General features: G+C 63.0%; 11 protein-coding genes across 11 annotated transcripts; 6 read left to right on the top strand and 5 right to left on the bottom strand.

The window, feature by feature from the left end:
- Positions 1-626: 626 nt before the first annotated feature.
- Positions 627-1523, top strand: JCM10292_000675 (SDR family oxidoreductase; the record flags this gene model as incomplete). The annotated part of the gene is made up of 3 exons (XM_076650879.1): positions 627-663; positions 741-983; positions 1042-1523. 3 exons carry the CDS (start codon positions 627-629, stop codon positions 1521-1523), a joined length of 762 nt encoding a protein of 253 aa, XP_076503560.1.
- A 772-nt stretch (positions 1524-2295) lies between these two features.
- Positions 2296-6716, top strand: JCM10292_000676 (uncharacterized protein; the record flags this gene model as incomplete). The annotated part of the gene is made up of 22 exons (XM_076650880.1): positions 2296-2385; positions 2449-2653; positions 2743-2774; positions 2854-3001; positions 3062-3276; positions 3333-3509; positions 3572-3878; positions 3937-4084; positions 4148-4432; positions 4494-4543; positions 4601-4710; positions 4776-4992; positions 5052-5121; positions 5179-5397; positions 5477-5720; positions 5789-5850; positions 5920-6049; positions 6114-6169; positions 6257-6322; positions 6389-6476; positions 6541-6586; positions 6676-6716. The coding sequence occupies 22 exons, from the start codon at positions 2296-2298 to the stop codon at positions 6714-6716; spliced, it is 3006 nt and encodes a 1001-aa protein (XP_076503561.1).
- A 388-nt stretch (positions 6717-7104) lies between these two features.
- Positions 7105-8152, bottom strand: JCM10292_000677 (FKBP-type peptidyl-prolyl cis-trans isomerase; the record flags this gene model as incomplete). The annotated part of the gene is made up of 7 exons (XM_076650881.1): positions 7105-7155; positions 7240-7259; positions 7363-7425; positions 7534-7552; positions 7630-7679; positions 7765-7902; positions 8023-8152. 7 exons carry the CDS (start codon positions 8150-8152, stop codon positions 7105-7107), a joined length of 471 nt encoding a protein of 156 aa, XP_076503562.1.
- A 943-nt stretch (positions 8153-9095) lies between these two features.
- JCM10292_000678 (cyclin family protein) lies at positions 9096-11147 on the top strand (the record flags this gene model as incomplete). Its single annotated transcript, XM_076650882.1, has 1 exon — positions 9096-11147. The coding sequence occupies one exon, from the start codon at positions 9096-9098 to the stop codon at positions 11145-11147; it is 2052 nt and encodes a 683-aa protein (XP_076503563.1).
- An 881-nt stretch (positions 11148-12028) lies between these two features.
- JCM10292_000679 (uncharacterized protein) lies at positions 12029-12910 on the bottom strand (the record flags this gene model as incomplete). Its single annotated transcript, XM_076650883.1, has 3 exons — positions 12029-12504; positions 12566-12808; positions 12868-12910. The coding sequence occupies 3 exons, from the start codon at positions 12908-12910 to the stop codon at positions 12029-12031; spliced, it is 762 nt and encodes a 253-aa protein (XP_076503564.1).
- A 415-nt stretch (positions 12911-13325) lies between these two features.
- On the bottom strand, positions 13326-14247 carry JCM10292_000680 (uncharacterized protein; the record flags this gene model as incomplete). The annotated part of the gene is made up of 3 exons (XM_076650884.1): positions 13326-13822; positions 13883-14134; positions 14205-14247. The coding sequence occupies 3 exons, from the start codon at positions 14245-14247 to the stop codon at positions 13326-13328; spliced, it is 792 nt and encodes a 263-aa protein (XP_076503565.1).
- A 798-nt stretch (positions 14248-15045) lies between these two features.
- JCM10292_000681 (uncharacterized protein) lies at positions 15046-15927 on the bottom strand (the record flags this gene model as incomplete). The annotated part of the gene is made up of 3 exons (XM_076650885.1): positions 15046-15530; positions 15587-15829; positions 15885-15927. The coding sequence occupies 3 exons, from the start codon at positions 15925-15927 to the stop codon at positions 15046-15048; spliced, it is 771 nt and encodes a 256-aa protein (XP_076503566.1).
- An 823-nt stretch (positions 15928-16750) lies between these two features.
- JCM10292_000682 (uncharacterized protein) lies at positions 16751-17776 on the top strand (the record flags this gene model as incomplete). The annotated part of the gene is made up of 5 exons (XM_076650886.1): positions 16751-16837; positions 16903-16959; positions 17034-17219; positions 17276-17585; positions 17676-17776. The coding sequence occupies 5 exons, from the start codon at positions 16751-16753 to the stop codon at positions 17774-17776; spliced, it is 741 nt and encodes a 246-aa protein (XP_076503567.1).
- Positions 17777-18090: 314 nt separating this feature from the next.
- Positions 18091-18955, top strand: JCM10292_000683 (DUF1772 domain-containing protein; the record flags this gene model as incomplete). Its single annotated transcript, XM_076650887.1, has 5 exons — positions 18091-18180; positions 18248-18310; positions 18370-18516; positions 18613-18724; positions 18828-18955. 5 exons carry the CDS (start codon positions 18091-18093, stop codon positions 18953-18955), a joined length of 540 nt encoding a protein of 179 aa, XP_076503568.1.
- Positions 18956-19213: 258 nt separating this feature from the next.
- Positions 19214-20241, bottom strand: RDI1 (Rdi1p; the record flags this gene model as incomplete). The annotated part of the gene is made up of 6 exons (XM_076650888.1): positions 19214-19331; positions 19400-19706; positions 19774-19849; positions 20004-20073; positions 20143-20165; positions 20233-20241. 6 exons carry the CDS (start codon positions 20239-20241, stop codon positions 19214-19216), a joined length of 603 nt encoding a protein of 200 aa, XP_076503569.1.
- A 362-nt stretch (positions 20242-20603) lies between these two features.
- JCM10292_000685 (uncharacterized protein) lies at positions 20604-23009 on the top strand (the record flags this gene model as incomplete). Its single annotated transcript, XM_076650889.1, has 8 exons — positions 20604-20667; positions 20793-21155; positions 21547-21682; positions 21756-21962; positions 22017-22125; positions 22180-22324; positions 22623-22652; positions 22714-23009. 8 exons carry the CDS (start codon positions 20604-20606, stop codon positions 23007-23009), a joined length of 1350 nt encoding a protein of 449 aa, XP_076503570.1.
- Between the last annotated feature and the right edge of the window lie 166 nt (positions 23010-23175).

Genomic DNA, 23175 nt, shown 5'->3' on the forward strand with positions numbered 1-23175 from the left:
GGTGCTCGCTGGAGGACCGTCCAGAGGGCGCAGACAAGCTTGTGCCTGCTTCTCGGGCTCGAAGAGAAAGCAGGTGGTGCGGTTAGAGCGACAACCTCGACGCCGTCGTTTCCGCGAACGACGATGGACGCTTGCCAGCGTGCCAGCGTCGCTCCGCTCCTAGCGCATATCGCTGCCGTCGTAGAGCGTCAGTTGGTGCGGGGCGAGTCTCCCCGCGCACTCGACGTGTCCCGTGATTCGCGCTGCACCGCTCGCCTTGCAACGCCGGCTTCGCCCCCGTCTCGCCTTCGGCCCGCTCCTCAAATACCGCTCGAAGCTGCTCGAAGACGTCGAGGAGGACTTGGGAGCACTGCTGAACGCGCAAGGCTGTCGCACCTGGTTACCCACCCACTCTCGCTCGGGGACCCGGGCCGGACCCAATGCCCTTGTTCCTTCGGAGCTGACGCACCCCGTCTCCGAGCCTTCCATCGATTTCGATCCGCACAGCATGCTGACTGAGCAGTCATGGACCACCTGCGACAAGGAGCGGGTCCCGCTTGCTCTTGTGCTTGCGCTTGTTTCTCGCCTCTCGCGACATCCGCTCCACTCGCTCTTCGTTTCCGCTCAACCCGCGCCTACTCGCCAACATGCCTGCGACTTCCACCGCTGAGACTGTCTACGTTGGTAAGTCAAGCCTCACACCGCTCCGAAAGAAGAGACGCTCATGCGCTCATGTCCTCGTCCATCTCACTTCCGCGCAGTCACCGGCGCCAACCGCGGCATCGGTCTCGCCCTCACTTCTGTGCTTGCTCGTCGCCCCAGCACCCTCGTCTTTGCTACGGACCGCCAGCCGGCCAAGGCGGACGACCTGAACGCCCTCGCCAAGGAGCTGGGCAACATCGAGGTCGTCCAGTATGAGGGTCCCGAGGCCGAGCAGACCAAGGCGCTCGCCGAGGCTGTCGAGAAGAAGGCTGGCAAGGTCGACGTCGTCTTTGCGAATGCTGGTGCGAGGACTTTGCCGTTGTCATTCCTCGAGCTCCGCTGAAGCTTCTCCTCAAACAGGTGTCGCACCGCCCTCGTTCCCCGTTACCACCGCGCCTCCCGAGGACCTCCTCCTCGGCTTCAACACGAACGTCCTCGGCCCCATCACCCTCTTCCAGGCCCTGTGGCCGCTCCTCCAAAAGTCGTCCAAGCCACAGTTCGTCGGCGTCTCGTCCGGGCTCGGCTCGTTCGGCCTCAACTTCCCCGTCGAGTCGGACGCGTACAGCCTCTCCAAGGTCGCGCTCAACTACGCCGTCAAGCGCATGGCGCTCTGGCACGGCGAGAAGGACGGCCTCATCGCGTGGGTCCTGTCGCCCGGCGTCGTCATCACCGACATGTCGCGCGAGTTTGTCGCCAAGAACCCGTTCGGCTGGGGACCCGAGATGTTCCTCCAGCCCGAGCAGAGCGCCGAGGCAATCCTCAAGATCGCCGACACCGCTACCGTCGAGAAGACGGGCGGCAGGTTCTGGGACGTGACCACGGGCAACGAGTTCCCTTGGTGAATGCTGCGCGCCCCGATCTTTCCGTAGTCTTCCTTGTTGCCTGCATAGTCATTTTTTTAGTTCTCAGCCTGGAAGACACGAGAGTGGACTAGAAGGCAGCAAAGAGCTGTGAATGGCTGAAGCACTCTGGCTGGCGTGCGCAATCGTGAACGCTTGCTCCATCTCAATGTCAGCGAACAGTAAGGCGCTGAAGGGAGAACAAGGTGCCGTCTCACGGTCAGAGGCCGCGAACGACCAACACGGCAAGCGCTAAAAGTGCACTTCTGCCGAGCGGGTGAGCCCGCAGAGCGAGGAACGAAGCTGCTCGGGCAGTCGCCAGCTGGCAGAGTAGCAACCACTGGGTGCATGCCGCGAGTCTCGCACAGAAGCGGACCGTCCATCATCGACTCGTGTCTGTGATTCGGATCGCAGCGGAAGTAGGAGGACAGCAACTGGCTCGCAGCATCGCAGGAGGCGTTTGTTTGAATGGTCGAGCCCACGAATACGTTGATTCCGTCGCAATGATGGCACACTCGCCGCCATTGTGCGGAAGCAAGACAGGTGCGATGAAGCGATGAAGAGGAGGAGACATCGCAATACGCGTGGGCCGAGGGTCGCGCTTGCAAAAGCTGATCCAGGGAGGCTCTAGAAATTCGGCAATAGTCCTGCCCCGCCTGTAGGTGCGAAGCTGCGGTGCGGTCTGAGGCCAACCTCTCTGTCGCGAGCTCCGCCTGTTGACATTCCGCCGTCTTCCCGGTTCCCGCTGATTGAAGCAGCGCCAGCACAAGCTTGCATGGCTGTGGTGAAAGAGGAAGAGCAGCCCGCCCAGCTGGGCGCACCTGTCGCGTCCACCTCGCAGCTACCCTCGTCGAGCGATGTCAAGGTGCGCTCGCTCCCCTTGTGAGGACGGCTGACCGCCGTGACTGACTCGCTGACCATTCTGCAGCCCAATGCGGTGCGCTCGTCGAGCCCGGATGCGAAGGGTAAGGGCCGCGCCCTCCCCGACGACGACTCGCCTGCGGTCAAGGACGAAGAGAGCGACGACATCGCCGAGCCCGACGTCAAGCTCGACCCGGAAGAGAGGATATTGTTCGGTGCTGTGCCAAAAGCCAACATCGTCGGGCTGAAGTACTATCGAGGCATTCAGACCCGTGCGCCTCTTTCTACGCTCCTCCCTGCCCTGGCAGGGCCCGAGCGGTCCTTCCGAGTTTGTAGCTGACCTAACAGAGTGTGCTCGCAGTCAAAGAGGGCATGGCTGTCGAGATCAAGCGCGTGCGCTAATGTCGACGTGCTCTCGTTCTTCCGCGCGGCAGCTGACCCACGCTCGATGATTTCCTTCCCGGTCCCGCAGGACCCGTACAACGTCAACGACAGCAACGCCATTGAGGTGAGGCACGTGCGAGGCCAGCGTATCGGCTACATGAGCAAGGAGCTCTCCGCCAAGCTCGCGCCGCTCGTCAAAGAACGCAAGATCGACTTTCGCGGTGTCGCAGGTCCCGGTACGTTGTCCGCGTTTCTCCAGACTGTCTAGAGTACCACCACTCAATCTCTCGCAACAGTCGAATCTGCGACAGTCGGGCTGTTCAAGACTCCTTTTCGCCTCGAAATCTGGGGGAAGCGCAAGTTCTCGCTCGACCCGCGGCTCGACTGGCTCTTCCCTGAGCGCATGGAGCGGAAGCGCGTCGAAAAGGAGCGCAAGAAGGCGCTGGAGCAGGCGAGGAAGGAGGCGGACGATGCAGATGAGGGGGAAAAGGGAGGCGTGCGCGACTCGAAGGTGCGCTGTCGCTCGTCACAATTCGTCGTGAGCTCTCATTGACTGTACTCCTACAGCAAAACGATCGCGATATCGCGATGCGGCAGTCCATACTGCTCGACAAGGGCAAGAAGGTGGACCTCCTCGGCAGCATCTTCCAAGAAGGAGGGAATGATCCCGCCTTGCTGCCTTCGCATCCGAGCCCGCCGGGGAAGAAGGACGGCTCGATGAAGAGCAATCTCCTGCCGTTCCAGGTATGTTCAGTCTCCTGTCGGCGAGGGTGGAATGGCTCGCTCACCCTGACTATCTCGTGCAGCGGCAAGGTCTCGCCTGGATGATACGGATGGAGCACCCGCAACTCCCGAAGAGCGTCGACGATCCGCCAGTGCAGCTGTGGACGAAGAAGGAAGACACTGCCGGCAAGATCTTCTGGCACAACGTCGGGACCAACACGACGCAGCGCGAGAAGCCGATCTTGAAGCGCGGCGGGATCCTCGCCGACGAGATGGGTCTCGGCAAGACGATGCAGACTATCGCACTCATCTGCACGGACGACACCGGCGAGGGTGTGCTTGATGAGCCGGAGGACCCGGACGAGCGGTTCGACGACATGACTCTCATCGGTGCGCTTCTCGGTTCGGCGCTCTCCAGCTACTCCTACTGACTAAAGTACCCGTTCAGTCTGCCCGCTTTCGGTCGCGTCGAACTGGACCGAGCAGCTCCAGCAGCACGTCGGCAAGAAGCGCCTCAGCTGGCATTTTTACCATGGCGAGGGTCGCGAGCTGAGCAAGAAGGAACTGCGCGAGTACGACGTCGTCATCACGACCTAGTGAGGCACTTAACCGCCTTCGGAAGTTGCTGTACTGCAACACTGACGTGAACGCCTTCGCAGCCAAACCATCATCGGCGGGCTCGACGAGAGCGATTCCGCCTCGTCCTCGCGCAAGGGGTCGCGCGCGCCCGAAGGCGCAGACGGCACGGCCGAGAATGGAGACGAGACAGGCGAGGCGCCTGACGAGATGGGCGAGGACGGCGAGCCTGCGCGCAAGAAGCAGAAGCGCAGCAAGAACGCGACGCTCCACGCCATCAAGTGGCGCCGCGTCGTGCTCGACGAGGGTCACCTGATTAAGAACCCCAAGGCCAAGATGACCCGGGCGTGCCTGGAGCTCAAGGCCGAGTGCGTGCTTTTATACCGGAACCGCGGCGCGTTTCAGAGTACTGATGACTTGCGGGAAAAGGCGCCGGTGGATTCTCTCGGGAACGCCGATTGTCAACGCTGCAGGCGATCGTGCGTCTTGACCTCGACCTTGCTGTGGTCATGCACTGATGCAGCTCGCCTCGACAGTCGGGACCATGGTGCAATTTCTGCGCGTCTGCAAGCCGCTCGACCAGCCCGCGGTGTGGAAGCAGTATGTCGCGAGCGGCTCGGACGAAGGACGCAACAAGCTCCTGCGCGTGAGTGCACACTGGATCTTTCCCGCTTCGCAGACTCCTTGGCTGACCGTTCGTCGCTCACGCAGGCCGTTGTCTCGTCCACAACGCTCCGCCGCACCAAGGACATGTTCGACCCGTCCGGCAAGCCGCTTGTCCAGCTTCCGAGCGTTGAACGCTACATGCACGAGATTGACCTCAAGGACGACGTGCGCGAGTTGTACGACGAAATCGAGGCCGAGATCGGCAAGAGCGTCAAGTCATCGCTCAAGGAGCAGGGCGGCAAGACGGGCTACACACACATTCGTGCGTCTCGTCTCCTAGCGTTCGCGCCGACTCGCACTCACTCGTTCGAGGTCGAGCAGTTTGCCTGCTCCTCCGTCTCCGTCAGGTCGCCTGCGATCCTTCGCTCGTACCCGGCGACTTCATCGAAGAGTGCGTGTTTTCCCACTTGAAGCTATTCGGCAGCGTACTGACTCGTTCGTGTCACAGCCTCCGCGACCGCAAGCTCGCTGCGCGCATCCAGCGGGACCACGAGCGCGCGATCGGCCTCCCGACGTCGGGTAAGGGCCCCGTCTCCGCCGAGCAGCTCGACTTTGTGCGCTCGCTCCTGCGCGAGGCGATCGAGGCGGGAGCCGACTGCCTCGCGTGCGGGCGCTGGGCAGAGGACCCGCGGATCACGATTTGCCAGCACGTGTTCTGCCAGAGCTGGTGCGTCTTGGGCGTTGACTTCGTCAGGGCCTCGTCGTTCCGATCAGGCGCTGACGTCGGTGACGTTCCCTTCGTACAGTATCGAGTCGGCCGTCGACGCGAAAGCCGCCTGTCCGTCGTGCAACAACCCGCTCAAGCGCGAGCACATCATCTCGCTCCCGGCGTTCCGCAGCGCTTCGCCGTACTCGTCCGCCCGCTCGAGCAGCGTCGGCACGTCGAGGCACGGGAGCGCCGCCCCCGTCGAGCGCACGGCCAAGGTCGAGGCGCTCGTGAGATTGCTCAAGAGCTCGGCGCCGGGCGTCAAGAGCTTGGTCTTCTCGCAGGTGCGCGATCGCTATTCTCATTGCCACCCCTGGTCGCATATTGACGAGTATCTGAGCGCGCTGCGTAGTGGACGACGCACCTCGACCGCATCGAAGCGGCTCTCCACGCCGAAGGGATCGCGACCTGCCGGTTCGTCACGTTCCGCTGTCGTCCTGACCTTCAGCTCTATGTCGTCTCACACTCTGTGTCGACGCGCAGGTTTGACGGCTCGATGCGCCAGGACAAGCGCGAGGCGGTCATCAAGCTCTTCACGCAGCCGAACCGGGATACGGTCGCAGGTGACAAGGGCGACCGCAAGAACCCGATGGTCATGCTTCTCTCGCTCAAGGTGCGCCTGTGAACCCGCTCTGGTGGTGTGCGAGCGAACGTCGTTGACTTTGCTTTGCGTGCAGGCGGGCGCGCTCGGTCTCAACTTGACGGTCGCGAGCCAGGTCTTCCTCATGGACCCGTGAGTGGCGCTCTTTCCTTTCGCTGCAACTCTCGCTCCGATTCGAGTTCTCAAGGGGTTTTCGCTGATCCGTGGGTTGCGCGACAGGTGGTGGCAAGAGTCGATCGAAGCGCAGGCTATCGACCGTGTGAACCGCATCGGCCAGACCCAGGCGTGCGTGTCATCCGCAAGCTTCTGATCCGACGCAAGCGCTGACAAGGCGCCGCCAACTGCCTACAGTGTCCGCGTCTTCCAGCTCGTCGCCAAGAACACGATCGAGGCGCGCGTGCTCAAGATTCAGGAGAAGAAGCAGCAGCTCATCCAGCAGGTGCGTCTTTCCCGGTTCGTTCCAGATAGGTGACAATCTGGATGTTGAGATTCTGTCTATGCAGGCGTTTTCGGGCAACAAGAACGCACCCAAGCGCCAGGCCAAGATTGGTGCGTTTCGCGCCCTCGTCTCGCGCTCGTTCTCTTGCGGTGACTTCCATCGCCAGCGAGCTCACCCAATTTGTCGTGTGCACGCGCAGAGCTCACGGATCTCGCAAGTCTGTTCAATATCGCGGTTTGAGACGTGCGAGTGGCAAGAGGCCAGCGGGGTTGACTTCCGGTCGACTAACGAGGCGGGCGCAAGTGGGGGGCAAAGCATGCGCGGCTTGTTGCGGTACTTGTGCGGGCGCAGTGTCATTGTGGGATTTTTACGTTAGGCCCACTCCCTGCAGATAGCGGTGCGGGAAGCGGTCGTTGTGACTACCTCGACGCTTCGCACTCCGCGTGTGATCATTCTCTAAACGCAGTATGCTGTCTTCACTGCAAGTGTCGCTCGTCGCTTCACGAGAAAAGCTCGAAGGCGCGCGAGATCAGCGAAGAACAAGCTCTCCCTCCAGGCACAGGCAGAATGCGAGGTTCCCACGGAACAGATGCTGCAATGCCAAGGTGAACGATACAGGACAGACTCTTCAAAGCTCCTCCTTGCCGGGCTTGCGGTTCTTGATCTCGAGAAGCTCGACCTGCGACGAGTAAGACGGAAAGGGATGGACAGTCGGATGATCAGCTTTGCGCGACGGAGCTCGGAATCGGATGGGGATACGCACATCGAAGACAAGCGTGGCACCTGCGAGCGTCGAGACGGAGATCGTCAGTACGGTGCACTATGAGCAGGACGAGACTGGAGCAAGCAGGAAGGCGGCAAGCAGAGGCCGGAGAAAGGAACGCACCACCCGGGATGACGCCGCCGGCGCCGCGCGAGCCGTAGCCGAGGTGTGCGGGGATAGTGAGAGCTGCGCAGGAGCCACAGAGTATTGTGAGCCAAGATACGGGACGAGGTACGAAGCGTCGGACGGGGGTCGGTTGTCCCGAGTTGGTGAGAGCTGGAAGGGTCGACGTACTGCGCTTCTCGCCCGGGCACTGTACAGGCACGAGGCTCGTCAGTGGACTGCTGGCCCGTGCGCCGAGGGCGAGCCGGAGTAGGGACGTCGACGCACCATGTCGAGGAGACCCTGGTCCCACCCCTTGATGACCTGACCAGCGCCGACTGTGCGCCGTCCGTAGAGATTAGCACGACACTCTGCGCAGCACGAACAGACCGGCGCGCATCACGGTCGACCGGGGAGACGCACCCTTGAAGACGAACGGCTGTCCGCGCTTGCGGGACGAGTCGAATTCCTTGCCCGAGTCGAGGCGGCCGTCGTAGTGCATGGCGAGCTTGTCGCCCTTGGCCGACTTGATGTAGCACGGCGAGGGCTTGTGCGTGACATCTGCATGGGATAGAGGAAGGTCAGTGAACGCGAAGAGGAAGAGTGGTCGCCTTCGCGCCGATCGAGTTCTGGGTTTGCCCGGTGTTTATGGACTGCTTGTGAGAGGTGAATGAGCCGCACCGATCTGCAGCCCTGGGAGGTCGCCGGCCGGCTGAGCTGCCGACGACGCAGCGACGTACGACGTGGTGCCGAGCAGGAGGACACCGACCGAGAGCATGGCGCCCCAGACACGGTTGGAAACGCGACGCATTGTGCAGGAGAGGCTCGGAGGGGGAGAGCGAGGCGGTGATGGAAGCCGGATGTAGCGAGGAGGTGCGAGTACGAGTCAATACAAGCGGGTTGTATCGTCAGTTGTAGTCAGTTGTAGTCCGTTGTAGCCGGAGGTAGCCTCGCACTCGCGGGTTTGCCTCTGTCGTCAAGGAAGGGCAACCGACCTCGACCCTCGCTGCTCCTCCCGTGCCCTCTGGGAACCCCTGTGCCTGCCTGCCTGCCAGCTCGCACGTGTCTCGAGGACTCGGCCGTACCAGAACTCCGGAGGTGCGTTGCCGCCTGTAGTCAGCCGGGGGCGAGCAAAACGTGCTGACTCTGCCTCCCGGACGAACGCGTGCGCCTGCGCGGGTGTGCAGCTTGCGTGCAAGTTGTCTGGACCTACAGTTCGCTACGTGCCCAGGGAAAGGAACTGCCGTCCCCGAGGGTTGCCACGAGTGCGCTCCTCTCGCTCGCCTCCCCGCGCACTGCATGCATCCAACTCACGCACTACGATTACATTTGCTCGTTACTCGCGACGCAGGTCATCGTACTGCTCCTCTCCGACTCCCTCCTCTCTCCCTCCCATCCACTCGTCTGCAAGATAGACAGGGCTTAACTGTCCTCGGCCTACCCGCTGCACTGTGCGCACCCCCTCCCCTCCCCTCTTCGCAGCCCGTGACTTGCGACTGACCTCCGCCGCCACCACCGCCTGCAGCGTACCCTCCCGTCTACGCTCAAGCCCCCGTCAGACGCTCCTACCCTCCCCATCTCAAAGCACGCCGCTTTCGGTCGCACGCAGCCCCCGTCGCCCGATCCCGCCGTCTTACGTCTCCTCCCGCCTCGGACTGCCTCGTTCCAGTCTGTCGCCAAAAGTGCTCGAACAAACGAGCACACTCCCGGGAACTCGAGAAGCACACGTTTCTCGAACTCCCGCGCACCACCGCATGAACGCCCCGACCGGTTACCCGTCCTTTGACGGTTCCGCTCACCACGCGTGGACGATGGTGGCCCCGCAGCAGCAGCACCAGCACCAGCAGTACTACTACGGCGGCGCACACTACGACCCCGTCCGCGCCCACGTCCACCACCACCACCAGGCGTCGCTCCTGCAAGTCGCCCAGCAGCAGCACGCCGCCGCCGCCGCCGCCGCGTACCCGGCCTACAACCCCGCCGCGTACGCGCACGGTCAGCAGCAGCCGCAGCCGTACTACCCGTCGAGCCAGCCCACCCAGCTCGACGGCTACTACGCCGCGCAGCAGGCCCAGCCCGCGCCCTTCCTCGAGCAGGCCGTGCGCAGCCGCTTCGCGTTCGCGACGCCGACTCACGCTCCGCTCCAGCCCTACGAGCAGCAGCGCGGCTTCACGCTCCCGCCGCCGGCGCCGTACGCCGCCCCGTACGGCATGCAGGCCCACCAGGCCGACGCGATGCGCGCCGCCTGGGACGCCCGCACCGAGTCGACGGCTGCCTACGGCCGCGCCGAGTCGGCCGCGCGCGCGACGCTTGAGAGTGAGCACATGGGCTACTTGCTCGACCGTCTCGCGCACAGCGGCGCTGACTCGCAATCCCGTTCGCGCGTCGCCTCTGCCGCGTCCTCCGCAGACGAGTACGACCACCCGTCGCACAGCCGCCCGCCCCACCGCGGCGTCGCGACCGTCGACGCCATGCTCGACGACGACTCGGTCGCGTCGCAGCAGCGGCACGTCACGTACGACCTCATCCCCAACGTCTCGTCCGTCCCGCCCCCGCCGCCCGTCGAGCGCTCGGCCGTCCCCCTCGCCGACCTCGCGACCGAGATCGTCTGGGAGACGGTCCGCCGCGGCTACCTCCACGTCGTCGAGACGTCGGCGCCTGCCAACCAGGGCGTCGGCGTCATCGGCCAGCCCGCGCGCGCAGGCCCGCGCCGCAGCGGCGGCGCCGAGCAGTTTGGCATCATCGGCGACCGCCGCGCCTTTGCCGGCAACGACTTTGAGGCTACCGCGCGCATGCAGCGCCTCGCCGACCTCGGCTTCAGCGCGCAGCGCGCGGCGTCGGCCTCGGCGGCGTTCCCCGTCGAGCCGTCAAGTGCGTTCCGCGCGTTCGTCAAGCAGATCCTCACGGCGACGCTCGTCACGCCCGAGGACCTCGTGTTCGCGCTGTACCTCGTCTCGCAGGTCCCCGTCGACAAGCTCATCCCGTCGACGCCGGCCGAGCGCGGCCAGGACGCCCAGACGACGTCGTTCAAGGCGGCGCCGTTCAAGATGGTCCTCGGCGCGCTCATGATCGCCAACAAGCAGCTCCAGGACAACTCGTACCGCAACGACACGTTCTCGACCGTCTCGGGCATCCCGCTCGCCGACGTCAACGCGCTCGAGGCGCACGTCGCGACCGCGCTCCTGTTTGACGTCGCCATCCGCGAGGACAAGTGGCTCGTGTGGCTCGGCGTCGTCGCCGAGCGCTTCCGCGCCGGCACCGGCCAGCTCGGCGACCGCCTCGCCGTGCAGGAGGCGCTCGCGCGCCTCATTGTCGCCGCCCAGCAGAGCTGCGAGCAGCCTGCCATCGACACGGCGCCGTCGACCCCGGCCCTCAGCGCGAGCGACTCGGCCTCGTCGCTCGCGTCGCTCGCGAGCGCCGCCACGTCGCTCCTCGACGGCGACTGCGCCATGGCCGCCGCGACGTGCCCCTCGACGCCGCCCGCGGGCCAGTCGCACCTCGCCGACGTCAACCTCGACGCGTCGGGCCCGCTCGAGTCGCCGCTGCACTTTGACCCGGCGGCCGCGCGCCGCCGCGCGGCCTTCAAGCGCGCCGCGTCGAGCCTCGCGTCGTCCGTCGCGGCGTCGTCGATGGACTCGCCGCTCCTCGCCGCGACGACGGCGGCCGCTGCTGCGCGCCAGCAGCGCTCGTGCGTCGCGGCGTCGGCGACCGAGTCGAGCGGCTACAGCCTCTTCCCGCCGGTCGACCTCGCCGCCGCGAGGTCGCGGTCGTTCGGCCAGGAGACGTGGTCGCGCGCCATCTGCTAGACCCACTCGCTCTCCTACTCAGCCAGGATCCAGAGCACAGATCAGCAGCCGTCAACCCCCCTTTTCGACGTGCGCGGTCTCCTGCGGTGGTCGGCTTCGGCGCAGGTTGAGCGGGCGCTGAGGGTCGAGTGAAGGGTGATTTGCGACGGGCAGCGATTCAGTTCGACTTCGGTCGTCGCTCTCTCGCCCTTTCACTTCGTCCCGCATCGTTCCGCCTCGACCTTCGCCAGCTCCCATCGGTCATCGCTACTTTCCAGCCGCTCGCGTCCCTCGCACGGTTCAGCATCGACTAGCTCGCCTGGCTCCCCCTTTTCCCTTTTCACCACGTCTTTTCCCCTTTTGCAGGACTCGATACCCTCGTCACCGGCTCCTCAGGTTCTCGTTCCCCTTCCTCTCCTCTCATGTGTGTGTGTGCTCTTCTGCGCCATATCGCCTTTCTCCCTTCTTTCACCTCTGCTCTGCACCCTCTCCATTCACCCCTCTTCCCCTTGCTCCTACAAACCCCCATAAAAAAGGCCCTGTTCCGCTTTCTAGACTTGCCTTCGTTCCTCTTTCCTCCACTTCCCTTTTGCCCCAACCGCCCCCGTCAGGCGCTTCCTCCCTTCCCGTTTCTCACACCCAGAAAACCCCCAGAATGGCCCGCCTCGTCGTTCCGTCTTTGTGGCTTCTCTCTCTCTTCCTCTTGCCCTCTCTCTCTCGTTACACCGCCTACTCCCCCTACTGTCTACTCTACACCGTTACTCCCTCCCCCGTCTCGAGCAATTCACTGTGCGCGTGTGCGCCTTTGCCGAGGATCTTTCGTCTCGTCCGCTTGCCCACTCGAGAGACTCGCCAGGAAGCGTCGTTCAACCGTCTATCAGCTCAAGTCTTGGCGGGTACGCTCACCACGGCAGCTCTACGCCCTTGACCGCGTCGAAGAATTTGCCCCCCGTCTTCGCCCTCGTCGCGCCGTCGACGAAGCGAACGATCGCCTCGGCGCTCTCGTCCGCGCTCACGGCAAGGCTGGTCGGGATATTTGCCTTGCTCATGTAGTCGCCGCCCATGTCGGTTGCGACGAGGCCGGGATGCAGGACGTAGGCGTTGATCCCGTCCTTCTTGCCATGATTCAGCGCGATGCGGGCGACGGCAGAGTTGAGCGCCGCTTTCGAGATGCAGTACGCGTCTGGCGAGTCGGGAATCGCGAGCGCGACCGAGCCGAGTGAGGAAGAGATTCCGACGAACTGCGGCGCGGAAGAGGAGGCGAGGAGCGGGTGGAGCGCCTGGAAGAGAAGGATCGGCCCGACTACGTTGACGTCGAACGTCTGACTGAGATCCCGAGCGGAGCACTTGCTAAGCGGATCGAAAGCCAGCTGCGTGCCTGCACGATAGACCCCGTGTCAGGAGAGGCAAAGCGGAACCGCTGAACGAGTGCATTGTACCTGCGTTCGCGATCACGACATCGACCTTTCCGACCTTCTCCTTGATCAGATCCGCCAAGCGTCTAGTCGAAATCTCGTCTGGCGAAGTGTACGGCACGACGTGCACGTTCTTCGTCTTCTGCGCAAGCTGGTTGAGCGCGTCGGCCCGGGACGGATCGCGCACGCCCGCGAAGACGACGCTGCCTGAGCGCTTGGCGAGCAGTGAAGCGATGCTCAAGCCGATTCCTCGATTTGCCCCGGTGACTGCAGGGCTTGCCAGGTCATGCTCGATGTACGGAGGCGCAGGTGTTGAGCAGACCTACCGAGGCACACAAGGCACGAGCCGCCGGCTGCAGCTGATGGCATCACAAGCGAGCAGGCAGAACAAGCGGATGAAGGGAGAGAAAGAGGCGCAGAAGCGCGAAGCGCAGCCTAAGATTGACGAAGAGCTTTGGGGGGTAACATGGAAGGCAGTGCGCGGAGGAGGCGTAGGCCAGCGGCACCGTGAGGACGTGCGCCATGGTACGGCTACGCTTCATGCAGGTCGTGCCCATTCGGCTGCAGCGAGCGACGACCGGAGGATGATGCGTCGAGGAGACCGTCGTCAACGGCACCGTGCGAGCATGAATGAGAACGAGCGAAATTCTCTGACTGTAGCCTGAGATCTTTGCTGCTACCCTGACAGCGGGAAGTACACCCGGGAAGTGGACAGTGCGTCGTACACCGTGCATGTTTGAAACAAAGATGAAGACGATTGCAACCACAAACCAACGACGGAGCGCTACCAAGGAATCTCGTCGCCCGTCGTGGCGTCCCAAAATTTGCCGCCCGTCTTCTCGAGGATGGCGTTGTCGACGATGCCGACAATCGAATTGGCGCTTTGCTCCGGGCTGATGAGCATGTCAGCCGAGAACTTGAAGTCCGGGTTGGTGGCCGCCATGCTGGCTGTAGCGCTGAGGCCCATGTCGGAGGCGACGGCGCCCGGATGCAAAGTACAGGCGACGATGCGGTCCTTCTGGCCGTGATAGAGCGCAATCCGCTTGACAGCGTAGTTGACCGCCGCCTTGGAAATGCCGTACGCCTCGCTTTCAAAGGGGAAGGCGAGACCGATCGAGGCAAGGATGGATGAGACGACGGCAAATTGCGGAGCCGACGACTTGACGAGGAGAGGGTAGAGCGCCTGGAACAGGAGCACCGGGCCGACGGCGTTTACTTCAAAGCTCTGGGTGAGGTCCTGGTGGGTGGTCTTGAGGATCGAGTAGCAACCGGTCTGGACGCCTGAGCAGAAGATCGGAGGTAAGGTAAGGTCAGCGGAAGTCAACGTCACAGAGGGAGAACAAGACGAATCGGCGTTGGCAATCACCACGTCGACCTTGCCTGCCTTCTCTTCAATCACCTGAGCGAGCGACTTTGTGTCCTCCTCGTTCGCGCTCTCGTACTTGACGACTTCGACCCGGCCCGTCTCCTTCGCAAGTGCGTTTAGCGCATCAGCCTTGGCCGGCTCGCGAGCGGTGGCAAACACGAGTGTGCTTTCGCGACGGGCAAGGATAGTGGAGATGCTGAGGCCAATTCCGCGATTGGCACCGGTGACTGGGGGCAAGAGAGAAGGTTACTCAGTCGATGTCTGCTGTCTGCGAAGTGAGCAGAGACGTGGGCGCACCAAGGTACACGGTGACGGGTGTGGTGGCAGTGGTGTTCGGCATTGTGCTGACTGGTGCAATAGCTTGAAAGTGGTGCAAGTCTCTGAGAGCGGGAGCAGGGAGCAAGAAGCGGGATGAGGAGAGAAGCAGCGGGACGAAGAGTCTTGTCGCACGTCGTACTCGAGCGCTCTGAATCAGCAAGCGCGTTCCGTTGTTCGGACCCGACGACGGAGCGTCCGTGCGACGGAACGTAGTTGTTGCGTTAAGAAACGGAGAGCCGTGTGTTCGGGCGAAGGAACGGAGAGTCCGAGTCTCGAGGTGCCTGAATCAGCTCTGGCCCCGCGGAGTTGAGTGGACACAACGAAAGCGACACGTCTCGCAGCCGCTTCGTTTGGGGTAGGTAACTTAGGTGTTTGCTTCGGGACTCGGGTCGCGCCGCGGATGCGCGGGGAACGCCGTTCAGAGAAGTGATAGCGGCAGCGAGCTGCGGAACAGCTCCGGTGCGCAGACGGCACTCCGTGGGCAAGCATGCGGATGGCCTCGACTGCTGTGCCGGCACGGCTCGCGAAAGCGGAGCGGACATAGCCATCATCGAGAGCAGGGGCGCGAAGAGGCGGGAAGAGGCGAGAGGCGGGAGGCGAGAGGCAACGCTCAGGTCTGCGTGCCGCCACTCAGGCATGCATTTTGACACTTCTTCGAATGCGGAATAGCGGACGATACGCCGACTGATTGAGGGCGGAGCAGGAAAGGCCGAAGGCGTCGCGACCCGGTGGCGACCTGACATGGTAGACTCGCTCGCGCAACCCTCGAAGGCGACCAACAAGGGGGCAAGCTACTCGCAATGCATGCACGACGGATTGTCTACCAGGGAAGCTCCGTTCCGTCCACAGCGTTCCAGAAACGACCTCCGGTCTTCTCCCTCGTCGCCCCCTCAACGAGGCGCACGATCGCATTGGCGCTGTCCTCGACGGAAACGATCATCTCGGGCGGGAACTTCAGCTCCGGCGCGTAGTCCATCCACGCGGTCGCCATGTCGGTAATGACGGCACCCGGGTGAAGCGTGTAGGCCGCGATATTGTCCTGCTCGGCGTGGAAGGTGTGCACGCGCTTGACGGCAGAGTTGAGCGCCGCCTTCGAGATGATGTAGGAGTCCGTCGCAAAGGGGACGGCTATGGTGTTGGACGCGGCAATGGACGAGATGCCGACGAATTGCGGCGCAGCCGACTTGCGGAGGAGCGGGAGCACGGCCTGGAAGAGGGTGACCGGACCAACGACATTGACGTTGAAGCTGGTGGTGAGGTGGTGCGAGGCGACCGTGGTGATTGGCTCGTAATCCGTTTGCGTGCCTCCAAAGAGCCGGTCAGCCGGTGCAAAGCGGGAGCCGGAAGGCGAATGAGCTCACCAGCGTTCGAGATCACAACGTCGACCTTGCCCGCCTTCTCTTCGATGGCCTGCGCAAGCGCCTTAGCGCTGTCCTCGCTCGGCGACTCGTACTGAAGGAGCTCGATGCGGCCAGTTTCCTTGGCGAGGGCCTTGAGTGCGTCGGCCTTGGCCGGGTCGCGCACGGCAGCGAAGACAAGGGCGTGCTCGCGCTCGGCGAGCGTCGCCGCGATGGCAAGGCCAATGCCACGGTTGGCGCCAGTGACTGCGGTTGGCGATCAGCTTCGAACTTACAAGACCACCGACTAGGCGCGACGTACCAACGTAGACGGTAGGGGAGGTGTTCGCAGTAGTGTTGGACATCTTGTTTGATGGCAAGCGGGATGTGTGGTCAAAGGAGCAAGAGAGCAGAGGACGCGGCGTGAGCAGAAGGAAGCGTCGTAGCTGTGCGCTCTCCTTTCATAGCGTGTCCTTCATACGCACCACTCAGCGCCAGCTCAGCACAGGCAGTCAGCTACGGTAGCTTAGTTGGCTGTCAGCGAAGGATGACACGCCGCCCGTCAGCAGGGGCGGATGTGGAGGCAAGCGGCTGCTGAGTCCTCTGACCATTCAATGTGCAGCTGACAGCTCAGCACGGGCAAGCTGCGGCACGGCCTTCCGCGAACCCAGGGCGGCACTCGGCGGAACTCGTGCGGCGAGAAGCGAGAAACATGGCACGGCGCCAATAGGGCGCAGCGGGAGCGAGAAGCCTGTGCACGAGGGTTGCGCGACCGATATAGGACCAGCGCAGCGCAAGAGTAGCACAGCGCACGCTACTGCGTCGCGGACATGAGCACGGATGCGGCTTGCACGCAGCCGGCGGCGACTCATCAGGCGAGCGCTTGGGCGAGCGCGCTTCCCCTCATCAGCGCCACGTCACCTTCTTCCGAAGGTCTTCCCTTGCAATGTGCACCTCAGCTTTCGAGCTTCTGTAGAAGGTACCCAGCTGTTCAGTCTGGCGAGAGGCTACGATGAAGAGGAGAGGGCGGGTTGCCCCCTTTTTCGTTCTCGCCTCTGCGGAGGTTGCGCGTGACACTCCTTCTGCTGATTCTCCCTCTCCTTCCATTTGATCCGATCTAGCTAGTGAGCAGGGCGTAGCCTTGTGCGGCTTACTTGTGCTCGCGCTGACCCGTCCCCGCCCCTGCAGATGACTCTCGACGGCCTGCCTCTCCTTGCTCTGCGCCTCCATTCTGGGCTCGTCTCAGGCCTAGTGACAGGCCTGATAGCCGCGTGGGTGAGCGCAACCAGCGTTCAAGCATTTGTTGGACCTCATGCTGACCGCCCCTTGCCTCTTTACAGCCCCTGGTCATCGTTCCCGCCCTCTTCTCAGCCCCCCACCCTTCGAAACTCCGACTCGTGCGTTCGCCTTTGTCTTCCTCTTCCGAGTCGATAGCCCAACAAGGGGTCTGACCACCCTCTCTGGGTCTCAGCATGCCTGGTCAAGCCTGCACGACCGGGCAACGCTCGCAAATGCTCACCTCATGCCACTCCTGACGGCCTCTCTCGCACTGTCTGCTTTGGTTGCTCGTTCAGCCGCGTCAGACCTCGGGTCCGCTACTCAAGATGCGGCACACGGGCTGCGCTTTGTCCCGCTCATTGTCCAGTCTAACCGCCGCGTACGTTTCCCTTCACGCTGAACCTCCCAGCTCTGCGCTGACTCCCTGGCTCGCAGGCCCTCTTCATCGTTGCTGCCAGTCTCGCTCTCGCTCTCCGTCCTTACTCCTTTGGCGTCCTTGCGCCTCGCGTCGAAGCGCTCAAAGCGGAAGAGCGTCGTCTCGTGCTCCTTCGCCTCGAACGCTCAGGCGGTCACGACCGGGCACTCGGGACGCAAGGATGGCGCGGCGCCAGTCCTGTCGACGAGTACAGCTCATGGCTGAGGACGGAGGAGCAGGACGGGAACGAGAGCGATGTCGAGGACAATGAGGAACGGAGCGCGGAAGGCAAAGAGGGGCAGGCGGGCGTAGGAACGGCACCGATCGACAGTACGTCTTCGTCCACTCATTCATTTTACTCGATTCCCACGGCGGTGCAGCTTAAGAAACTACCTCCTGACCGCTTCGAGCGCGCTGCAGCCGATGCGCTCATCCTCGACCTGGCCCGCTGGCAGCTCGGCGCCGCCATTATCGCGGGAGCTTCGTTCTTCCTGACGCTTCTCGAGCTTGTTTGCGTTTGAGGCGACGCTCTCATCCGTCTTTTGCGCTGTGTAGTCTGTACCACCGCCGTACCGTACTTTCGTTAGACCAACCGTTCTGCAGTTCAACGACCCTGCCCGCGTTCCTACCCAGCTCGAAATGCCTCAAGATGCGAAGAGGCCCGACTCTACGATCGTTTCGAGGGATACAAGAAAGTACAGACGAGGCGTTCGCCCCCTCCCCTGAGCAAGTGATCGACGGCGCCGAAGTGGTGCGCGGCGCTCCCGAAGGCTTCGTTCGCTCCTCTCCATCTCGCTCTTCCTGCTCTGCTTCTGCCACTCTTCTTCCCTAATCAATGGCCTCCTCAGACTCTGCTACTCTCGTGCTCGCGCGCTCCACCGCAGTCGTCGGCCTCGGAATCGCGACTGGTCTCATGATTGGCCTCGTGCGCCTTCGATTGCGGCTCTTTGCACCAGCTTTGGCTTGCGAACCTGACGAGCTTGCATGCACAGCCCGCCTGGACCTGGCCAGCGCTCTACCGCCCCGACTCGAACCTCAAGCCGGAGCACCGCCTCGTGCGTATCCTCCTTCCCGCACCTGCGCAAACCCCCTGACCTGGCTTCGCACGAAACAGGGAATCTTTGTCAAAGTTTACAACCAGGGAAAGACCACGATGATGAGCACGATCCCGGTGATCACGGCGCTGCTTGGCTACTCGGCTGTTGCGGCAAAGGCGCCTGTCGAGTACCTCCCCGCCAACTTCGTCTCCCGGCACCGCAAGGTGCGTTGCAGTGTCCTCTCCGCTCAATTTTGTTGCCCTGCACAGTGCGCAAGCCCGACTTGAGCGATGAGCTGAGGATTCCGTCGCGTCTCGCAGGCCTTCCTCGCCGCATCTGCGGCATCTGCACTCGGCTTCATCGCCTGGACCGGCGCCATGATGATGGGCCTCAACAACCAGCTCATGAAGCTCGAGCAGGAGAACCGCGCCTGTGCGTCAATGTCCCTTGCGCGTCTCGCCCGCCAGTCTAGACGCTGCAGGACTGACGGCCCGGCTTTTTTCCTTGCGACATCTGTCTGCCGCGCGTTTATTAGCCGGCACAACCGTTACGGCGAAGGATGACGAGCTCGTACAGAAGAAGTGGCTCGGGTTGCATCTCGTGCGCTGCGCACTTGGCTCGACGGCGTTCGTGCTCGCCGTCGCGGAACTTGCGCTTGCCTGAGCGATGAGGGTGTGTTTTTTAGGCGAGAGCGGTGGAAGAAGGGTACGGCTTCAATGGTTCGGTCTTTTCTGTTTGCTGTACTATGTGTTGTTCGCTGTCGCTCTGCATGTATTCAGTTTGAGTCTGCAATGATTCTCTCCGGCGCAGCCGCGCGAGAGCGCGGAAGAGATACGCGAGATGCAAGTGTCTCAAGACAGAACGACAAAGTACCAAGAAGACCGGGGAGAAATGTGTCCCAAAGCGTTGGCGCGACGCCCATCACCACTCCTTGCCGAGTTTGAAGTACCACTCAAAGTCGGCGTGCACCGTCTTGTCGTCGTCCGTCACGCGCGAGCGAACGGTGTACGTGCCCGAGCGCGCGATCATGCCCGTTGGTCTGCTTGCGCGAGCGTGAGCCAGGCATTCGCTCGGGCACGATACTGAGAATGAGGAAACAGAACGCACGCCTCCTCCGCCGGGAACTTCTTGACGTACGGCTCGTCCTTGGCGCCGTAGCTGCCGCACATGGCCTCGAGCTTGTCCCAGTTCTTGCCGAGCCGCCGCACGACCTGGATGTACTTGAGGCCAGACACGAGCCCGTGGTTGACGCGGAAGCGGAGCTCGACGCTGTACTCTGCGCCTTCCTTGATCAGGACCGGGTCGCTCTTGAGCGCAGAGAGGGCGGCGGGGGTGGTCAGGTCGAGCTCGATAGGCGTCGGGCGGGAGGGAGACGAGAGCGAGAGAGAGAGGACCGTCACGGCAGGACCGCTTCCTGCGAGAGTGACCGGCTCTTGTCAGCTCTGGCGGACACTGAAGTGTACGGAATACCGTTGACGTACCTGCTGAGGGCTTCGCACCGGCGCCAACGCCGAGCGACGCCTTCCACCGCACGAGCGACTCGTCCTCTGCGTCGAGCTGCGGAGGCTCGCGCCAATCAGCGTCTTACACGCGGATCGTACAGCCCAGCGTTTCGATACACAGGCTGGATCAGGCCCTGTACGGTCGCCCGGCGCGAGCGAGATGCACCCGAGGGCTCGAGCACCGCCTCGCGCAGAGAGCGTCGACGCACCTGAGCAAGCTCCTCGACCGTCTTCTGCTGCCCGACCTTGTAGCCTGCGGTGTCGGTCGGGTTCAAGTCGCTGCAGACGCGTCGGGGCGAGTGTGAGCTCGCGACGAGGATGCGGACCGGGCAAGTGGGGCGGACTCACGCGTCGGGGACAGACGAAGCTTCCTGTTCGTGGCCACTGCGAAGGCAGACGAGGTCAACATGCGCACTCGCTCGCTAGGGTGGCTTCGACTTGCGACATTGCGGCGTGCCGTGAGCGAGCAGCGAGAGAGGCTGGCCGCGACGATGAGGGGCGAGTGACGTGGCCGACCTCTGAGGAGCTCGTACCAAAGCTGGACAGGCTATACAGTACTCGATAATGTCGGCACCGTCGTATTCCAGCACTTCTGAGTGAGAAACGAGATCCGACGACGAGGAGAAGGGAACCTTGCACCTCGACGGAAGCCCGTCGGATGCACCTACACGCTGGTACGAAGCACTCACAAGCATGTGGGACCTGTCTCGGTCAAACCTGACGATAGTGGCGGCGGCGGTGCGATCACCTAGGATGAGGTTGACCTCGCTCCTTCGCCTCTCCCGCTCTCCCACTTGCCCGTGCGCACCATGCTCTTGCTGCACGAACTGGCAGTTGCTGCTCTGTCGGCTGTCGCGGTCGTTGCGCAGTCTAGTGAGCTCCGCGATTTCTGCCGTCGCCCCCGCCTCCCGCATCGGTCGAGCGGCATGCAGCTCGTCGACCGCTGAGGGTGTCCTTGTGCGACGAGGAAGAACGCTCCTGACATCCGAGACGTACAGGCGTAGACAACCTCGAAACGTTCCCGACCATCATCGACGACCTCACCTCGTCCGTTTCGCGCACCGCCTTCAACCCTCCCTCGGTCCCTACCGGGCCAGGCATCGCTCTCCCACCTGGATCGTCCGCAGCGACAACTACTACTGCGCCAGGCGCGCCCTCTTCCTCCGCCGCCGTCAACGGCTCGGCAACGAGCACCGGCACGAACAAGACGACCCTCATCTCGGCATCCCACATGTGGCCTTCGCGCGACCCCTCTGCGACAGAGTGGGTCGTGACGAGTACCGTCGATGGGAGCGAGACGACCGTTACGGTGACGAACACGGCCGAGGCAGCGGCCCAGCCGGGGAGTTTCGCGGTGAGAGGTGCGGGCACGGCAGGGACTGCGGCAGGAGCAGCGCTGCTGGCGGTCGCGGTCGGCGTGACAGCAGGGCTGTGGTGATGTGGAATGGGCGTGGGAAGGGGTTGTGACCGGTCGTCGAGGACGTATCGGTGCGTTTTCATCGCTTCTCGCCCTCGCGTCTTCGTTCTGCGCAGCCCAGGCTGACATTCTTCCGTCTGCAGTGACTGTTGCTATACCACTCTGTATCTCTAGCCTGTACCACCTGCGCACCCACTCCGTTCGCAATTCGTATTTTATCTGGTCCTCCAGAACGAGGCTTGTCTGTCTCGTCTCTCTAGCCCAGGTCTAAGCCCGCGCAAAGGCTCCGGCTAGAGCAGTTGTGCTAAGCTTCACGACCCTGTCACGCCTCGCAGCGTACTCGCTCGCTTTCGCCCCCGCGGACCTTCCGCACTGGCTTTCTCTCCTTCCTTCTCCTCATATCCTCCTACTCGCGAATCTCCAGAGTCTCGCCATGCAGGTCCCGGACGCCTCGCATCGCCTGCACGTCCCGTCCCTCCCCTTCCCCTTGCGGTCCAAGGGCATGCTGACCCGCTCCGCCTCTCCTGTCCGTCCCCCCCCGCAGCGCGTTCCCGAAGCTCAAGGACGTGCACATCTGGGTGCAGGTCGACGGCGAGCCGCTCGAGGTGTATGCGACGGACGAGATGCGCGCTCAGTCGATGGGGTTCATCGAGTCGGTCGCGGACAAGTACCTCGAGCTGTGCTTGTCGGACCAGAGGAAGGAGCAGCCCGAGGACTCGTGGGTCGTCCAGCTCTTTTCCGAGAACACCGAGTGCGCCTTTCCTAGCCCATCGATGTGGCACCGCGAACCTACTGACGATCCCAGTAGGCAGGCTACGGTCGGGCAAGATTGCTCAAAGCCGCTAGCGTTCTACAACGCTGCCCCGCACGACCCCCGTCGCTTCCGTATCGTCGAGGGAGAGTATGACGCCGAGGTCCGCCCACAGTGACAGCTTTGCCGTGGTACACAGCTGATAACCCCGCCTCAGTCCAAGTCCGTCAAACGCTTTTGCTTCGTCGAGCTGCCCGTCTCGCCCGATGCAGAGCCTCACGCTCGACCCGCGGGTACGCTCGGTTGCATCAACGTTGGCTACTATCGCACCGAGTACACGCGCCACGTTCTGCCGGCCTACCGTGAACCGGAGGACTTCCCTACCATTCATGAAGACGAAGTCAAGCTTGGCATCGCTTGTTGGATCGGGTCTGCTTCCAGGCATCTCGTCGCGCGCGACCATAATCTGACAACGGTGATTTTGCAGTCTGGACGTTTCGCCCGTGCCCTCCGCTCGCGCTTCTGAGCCGCTTGCCGTAAAGTACCGACGCAAAGACCCATTCGACAACCCTTTCACTTCGTTGAAGCTCTTCTACAGGTCAAAGAGTTTGTGTTGCGTCGTTTTCTATCACGTGCAGGCTCTGAGTATCGCCCCCACAGCTTTCCTGCAGGTTGCCGGCTACATCCCGTGTACGGCGGCGTTTCTGCTTGTGCTACTCCGAGTAATGCTGATCGCAGTCATCCTTGACAGACGGCGACAACGAAGAAGACGACCTCGTGATGGAGCCGAAGAAGTCCGTCACGCCGAAGAAGCCCTCCCCTTCGCCTTCGCCTTCGCCGAACGACCGCTCGCCGACTCCGCCCGCCGCGGCCGCCAAGCGCACGAGCGGCGAGAACGACGTCGAGAGGTTGAAGCGCGAGCTCAAGGTCGCCGAGCTCGAGCTCGCGCTCTTCCGCGCTCAGGCGAAAGTCAAGAACGGCGATGGCAAGCATGGCCGCGACGAGTCGGCGGGCGAGCCGACGGGCGCGGCGAAGAAGCGGAAGTAGGATGCGGATTGGAGGTGGCGCCTTACTGGCTTGGAGCGGGTGGGCGAGATTGGGGGCACGACGGGACTCCTTGTGTTGGAGGGACGGAACCGCTTGAAACTGTACTCGGTGCGTCTGCGATCTCGTCCCTTCGTCTCTCCCCGCGACTCATCAGACTCTTGCTCGC

The sequence above is a fragment of the Rhodotorula paludigena genome (genome assembly GCF_050403205.1).
Source record: "Rhodotorula paludigena JCM10292 DNA, Rt_paludigena_JCM10292v1_ctg42, whole genome shotgun sequence".
Lineage (NCBI taxonomy): Eukaryota > Fungi > Basidiomycota > Microbotryomycetes > Sporidiobolales > Sporidiobolaceae > Rhodotorula > Rhodotorula paludigena.